Here is a 5,955-nt window from a genome sequence, read left to right on the forward strand (position 1 = left end):
GGGTTAGGTCTGATGTAGGGAACAGAAACTGCCTTCCCCCAGCCTGCGCTCAGACCCTGAGCCTACTGAACACAATCCATCTTGGACTTTCATAATGTCACCTCTCCTTTACCCTTCCATTGAGGATTCCTTCTGAGTCCTTGCCTTCACTTACCCCTCACTGAGCCCCAGGCACATGTGGCACCAGCCTGCTGACAAACCTTGTGGCAAGAACGCACCCTTGTGCGCCTTTACCGATGTTGCCTACACCACTCCGCACTGAAATGAGGAATACCTGTTTCTTCCAGTTTCATGTACACCTCTCTTGGTATCACAGCTCTGCCAAGCTAGTCCCTCCACTGTTCATGTAAAGCTACAACTGGCCCAGTGCACGCTGCTGGAGTGCCTGCGAATAAATGCTGGTGTTCACATCTGAGGGACACAACACACAATGGCATGTGCTTAGTCCTTCCTTCTGTCAATCAATACATTTTAACGCCAGGGAAGACTATTAGGTCATCTAGTCTGACCTCCTGTGTAATACGGGCCAAGAGAAGTTGTGGAAACCTGGTCACTGGAGGTTTTGAAGAAGACGTTAAACCGATGGTCTGTGTATACTTGGTCCTGCCTCAGGGCTGGAGGATGGACTAATTGACACCTTGAGGTCCTTTTACCCCGTGTGTTTCTGTGATTTTATGATTCATCCTCCTAGCCCTTCACTTTGACCTTGTCTCCCTCTGGAGAATGGGGGCTTTATTTAGTAGGTTGTTTAATGAAAAATATGCATGGGTCAGCTTCCCTCTCAATGTGCTTTGTTAGTCACTGGGTGTGAAGGAGTGAATTCCTCTCCTGGGATGGGGATGTAATTCCTGTTGAAGTAGCGTAGGACTGTCTCCATTTACATGGAAACACGATCGAGAACTGTCCACGTATGAATGCAGCACACTGGACAATGCAAAGCCTCTCTCGTGTGGCTGTAAATACCTACTGGCTGCAGCACCCCAGAAGAGATGGTGTTTATAAGGACTCTGAAATCATTGGGACTCGCTGAGGTGCCATCTTGACACAAAGGGATGCTGCCTCCAGAATGACCTGTCTCAGAGTGATGGAGCTGTGGGGAACACCCTTCCAAACAGCAAAGCCTCGGAAGTAGCACATATTGGGATGGCTGTGCTGCCTTTGGGAGAGACCCTCCCAGCCTGGGTCCCCAGACTGGCCTTGGCGGCCTGTATGTAACTGCAAATATGTTGTAGATTGGGCTGGAGCTCAGTCTCTTAAGCCTGAGCTGCAGTGTCTGCACCAGCGGTATGTGTACCGCTGGGGTACACAGAGGTCTTCCAGAGTTGCTACGGCAAAATCACTAGCCAAGTCAGTACAGAGTAAAATTTCATATGATTTGTTTATACTGATCTATATAATATACACTGAAATGTAAGTACAATATTTATATTCCAATTATTTAGTTTATAATGATATGGTAAAAATGAGCAAGTCAGCAATTCACGGTGTGCGGTGACACTTTTGTATTTTATGTCTGATTTTGTAAGCAAGTAGTTTTTAAATGAGGTGTAACTCAGAGGTACGCAAGACAAATCAGACCCCCTGAAAGGGGCACAGTAGTGTGGAAAGCCACTGGTCTACACAACTATTTTTAACGTGCTAGCACCTACAGTGGAGCACCCATAGGGAGACATATCTCAAAGAACCATTGTTACTGCACAAGTTGAGTAACAACTTCTTTTGCGTGTTACCTGATCTCACTGGTTTTCTTTGCCCTGAGCAGGGTTCCCACTTTCCAAACCTGATGTCATCTTCCAGCTGGAACGAGGAGAAGAGCCGTGGGCCCTAGATCTCCAGGGCTCAGAGGAAAGAGAGATCCTGAGAAGCAGTTGCATGGGTGAGAGATCATTAAACCTACTCAGTGCTTGAAGGAAACAGCTGGGATTCCCAGCAAAGACCTTGTGAGGTCTCTGGGTTCAGGGTGGTCCTCAGCAGGTGTCCTATGCTCGGGGCAGATACTGTTATGGCTTCCTACCCATCCTAACTCCTAGCAGTAGTTCCCTCCCCAGACTCCCTTCTCCCTGAGTGTTTGGGTGGGAACTGGATGCAGAATTGATCCTTTTCTCTCTCCCCGTTGGAGAAAAATCAGGGACTGAATTTCCCCATCTCCAGCTACTCTCTTGACTTGTTCCACCCCTTTTCCCTTCCGGTTTCTGAGGTTTTCCTTTCTCTGTCCCAGCAGATGAGGGGATGGTGAGAGAGACCGTGGAGCAGACGCCTCAGCAGGAAGAGGAGCAAGTGGAAGCGTGTGGGGCGTTGTTGCAAAGATGCAAAGGGAGTGTGTCCATGAGTTGTGAGCAGGGAAAAGGTTCTCAGGGGCAGCACAGGCCAGAGAATTGGCAGGGAAACCAGCCAGCACAGAAAGTTGGAATATCTGTTAATTATCGGGAAACTCACAGAGGCCTCAAGGACGCCACAGCCCAGCAGAGAATCCTTACAGGAGAGAGAAATAACACAGGCTTTGAGAGTGGGAAAAAGTTCAGGAGGCGCTCACACCATCAGAGAATCCACACCGGAGTGAGACCCTATGGATGCTGCGAGTGCGGGAAAACCTTCACTGAGCGCTCAACTCTTACTCGCCATCAGAGGATCCACACAGGGGAGAAACCCCATGAATGTTGCGAGTGCGGGAAAACATTCGCTCAGCGCTCACACCTTATTTGCCATCAGAGGATGCACACAGGGGAGAAACCCTATGGATGCTGTGAGTGCGGGAAAACCTTCACTCGGAGCTCAGGCCTTATTCGCCATCAGAGGATCCACACAGGGGAGAAACCTTATGGATGTTGTGAGTGCGGGAAAACCTTCACTGAGCACTCGCACCTTATGTGCCATCAGAGAATCCACAGAGGGCAGCGCCCCTATGGATGCTGTGAGTGTGGGAAAACCTTCACTCAGCATTCAAATCTCATTGCGCATCAGAGGAGTCACACAAGGGAGAAACCCTATAAATGCTATGAGTGTGGGAAAACCTTCTCTTGGCACTCTGCTCTTATAAAACATTGGAGGATCCACACAGGTGAGAAACCCTACAAATGCCGTGAGTGTGGGAAAACCTTCATTGACAGCTCACACCTTACTTGCCATCAGAGAATCCACACAGGGGAGAAACCCTATGGATGCTGTGAGTGCGGGAAAACCTTCGCTCGGAAATCTGGCCTTATTACGCATCAGAGGATTCACACAGGGGAGAAACCTTATGAATGCCGTGAGTGCGGGAAAACCTTCCATCACAGCTTTTCTCTTATGTATCACCAGAGAAGGTGCAAGGGAGATAAACACCATGAAAATCTTGTCTAGGACTCAGGATTTTTTTCCCCTCCTTTTCTTAATTCAAAGTAGTGAACTTTAAGGCAGCATTTGTGGCATCTCAGCTCCCTCACCACTGGATACAACCTCCATCACTTTTCCTAGTCTAACCAATTTTGGAGCATCACGTTTATACTTTTCCTCCCACTGCAGTGATTGTTAGTCACCAGGTTCCCTCATTAGGGACAGATTGCCTCGTTCCCAGATTGCACTGGGTTCTGCTGAATAGCAGTTGGGTCTTGTACCCTTTTTCCTCGATGTAAATATAACAGAGAAGGAGCGGGGATAGAGAGTGTGATGAAGTGGGGATTTTCCCTTATGTTGTATGTGAGCCTGTGAGTTTTACATGAATACTGTGTGCCTCAGTTTCCCTGTGTGCTGCACCAGTACCTCGGTGGTGGGAATAGGGGTATGTGACTGAGATGAAGTGGGAATGTTCTCAGTGTTTTCTTTGAATACTGGGTGGGTGCCTGTGGCACAGCAGGGAGTGGAGAGTATTGATCTGGGAAGGAAGCAGGGGAGGTTTATTGGGACTGGCTGCATTGGGGATGGGAGACTTTCCTTGAGGAAAGCTATCTGAGCACGTAACATGAGAACCCAGGTGGGAGGTTGGACCCAGGTGACACCTCTGCCTGGGAAACTGGACAAAGGCTGGGGGGAGGCTGGGTGAGAGGCTGGAGGGAGGTTCAGTTTGGAGATGGCTGGGAAAATGGAGTGAAGCCAGATGAGGCTCTGGTCTTTCTGCCTCCCCAGAATGGACCCGGCTGAGGGGTCCCATTCTCTGTACCTACACGCTCTGTTTTAGACCATGCTTCTGTAATCTAATAAACCTCTGTTTTACTGACTGGCTTAGAGTCACGTCTGACTGCAAAATTGGGGTGCAGAACCCTGTGGCTTCCCCAGGACCCCGCCTGGGTGGGCTCGCTGTGGGAAGCGCACGGTGGGGCAGGGGATGCTGAATGCTCTGGAGTCAGACCCAGGAAGGTGGAAGCTGCGTAAGCTGCTTGCCCTGGAGACAGTCTGCTCAGAGAGGGGAGGCTTCCCCAGAGTCCTGACCGGCTTCGTAGGGAGCAGTTCCAGAGCATCACCTGGTGGCTCCGTGACACCCGCTAGAATTTATCTTCTCTTCTTTCTACAGTTCCACCACTCAATGTGTCCTGTCATTCAGGGTTCTCAGCCCTCTGTTTGTGGTTCACAATTTTTCTTTGCTCCTAAACAGTAATTTAGGGCCTGAGATGAAAGTGTCACAAACCTGGATGGAGCTCAAATACAGTGAGATCATTTGGAGTTGAAATCCCAGTTTGCCAACTGTTGGGAAAGCCTGTTGTAGAGCTTTTCCTACTGAGATGGGATTGTTTGCAGATGGGGAGGCTGGCTGGTTGGTTTTGTTTTGTTTTTTTCCATTACCACGACCCTAGAACTTGTGTAAATAATATGACTTGATACTAATGAGAGAAGGAGGTTTGAACGGCTCAGAGGAGAATGCAATGGGAGAATCTCTTGTCCTGATTCTGTGTCATCATATTTAACCTGCTCTGGAATTTCTAGTTCTCTGAAACTGGCTGTATCTTGTGTGATGTGGGTTTTTTCTCTTGAAGGACATTGGGTCACATAAACAGATATTGATTTTATTTGCCAAACTGTGGCTCAGGTTTATTGGGGACTTTGAGAAAATACCATTTACTGAAATAGTCATTTCTTATTTTGTGTTTGCTTTTTCACTGCTCCCTCCATGACAACATGGAGAAACTTCAAATTCAGTTCAGTCACTAGGAGAGACCACTCCAAAGTCTTGGACATACTACCAACTGTTGTTAAATCTCCAGTCGGAAATGGGGTGGGGGCTAGTTCACCAAGTTGTGCAACTAATTGAAGTGACTGCACACAATTGCACTGCTGCTCAGTTGTTTTAGGTCAGTATTGTCTCTGATGATCCGGGAAGAGAATTGCACAGTAAGTAACTAAGAACTGGGCAAAAGGCTCATGGATTTGTTTCCCAAGGAGGTTGTGAAAGAGGCTTTTGTGCCAGGGAGGAGGATGTAACCCTTAACCTTTTACAGAGGGGGAAACAAGCACCGTTGAGGCGGAATAGTCACAGCAGGTGAAGGACGTAAATCCACACCCGTGTAGAGGTCAAGCATAGGAGTTTATTACACACAGCGCTGGCAGTGTGTCACCTGGCTTATTAGGCTCAGAGATACTATCAGTCAATTGATTACAATAGAATATATGGATTTTCCATGGGCGGGGGAAAGTGACGGGGTAGGCAGCTTCACACCCTGAGATAGGTTTTGCAGCAAGACAAGATAGCACATTAGCCAGTGGTTAACAGGTTGCATAATGTCTCCGCCCATGGTCTCAAGTTAACATTTAATTAATACTTTGATGAAATGTTAGTATAAAATATATATATTGAATTCTGATCTGGGGTCCATAGGAACGGAGCAACTCCTTTGATTGTCCAACAGGTACATTCCTAGGGGTTAAAGCAAGAAAAACAGTGAAAGTATATGACAATACAGATTGTCCCCTTTGTGTTTTAAGGCAGGCATTTGTCCCTGGGAAGGGAGGTGGAAGGATGCCATATCTTACACTGACATGTACCAA

General features: G+C 47.9%; 1 protein-coding gene across 2 annotated transcripts; it reads left to right on the top strand.

Annotated features, from left to right (window-relative positions):
* The first annotated feature begins 169 nt into the window (after window positions 1–169).
* LOC142046020 (uncharacterized) lies at window positions 170–4,191 on the top strand. Of its 2 annotated transcripts, none has more exons than XM_075061384.1 (2): window positions 170–1,876; window positions 2,219–4,191. In XM_075061384.1, exons 1-2 carry the CDS (start codon window positions 1,873–1,875, stop codon window positions 3,337–3,339), a joined length of 1,125 nt encoding a protein of 374 aa, XP_074917485.1. In that variant the 5' UTR covers window positions 170–1,872; the 3' UTR covers window positions 3,340–4,191. The 2 variants fall into 2 exon arrangements, with proteins under 2 accessions (XP_074917485.1, XP_074917486.1); XM_075061385.1 differs by having other exon boundaries at window positions 172–1,876; window positions 2,222–4,191.
* Window positions 4,192–5,955: the final 1,764 nt, after the last annotated feature.

The sequence above is a fragment of the Chelonoidis abingdonii genome, unplaced genomic scaffold (assembly GCF_003597395.2).
Source record: "Chelonoidis abingdonii isolate Lonesome George unplaced genomic scaffold, CheloAbing_2.0 scaffold0398, whole genome shotgun sequence".
NCBI classification, from domain to species: Eukaryota; Metazoa; Chordata; order Testudines; family Testudinidae; genus Chelonoidis; species Chelonoidis abingdonii.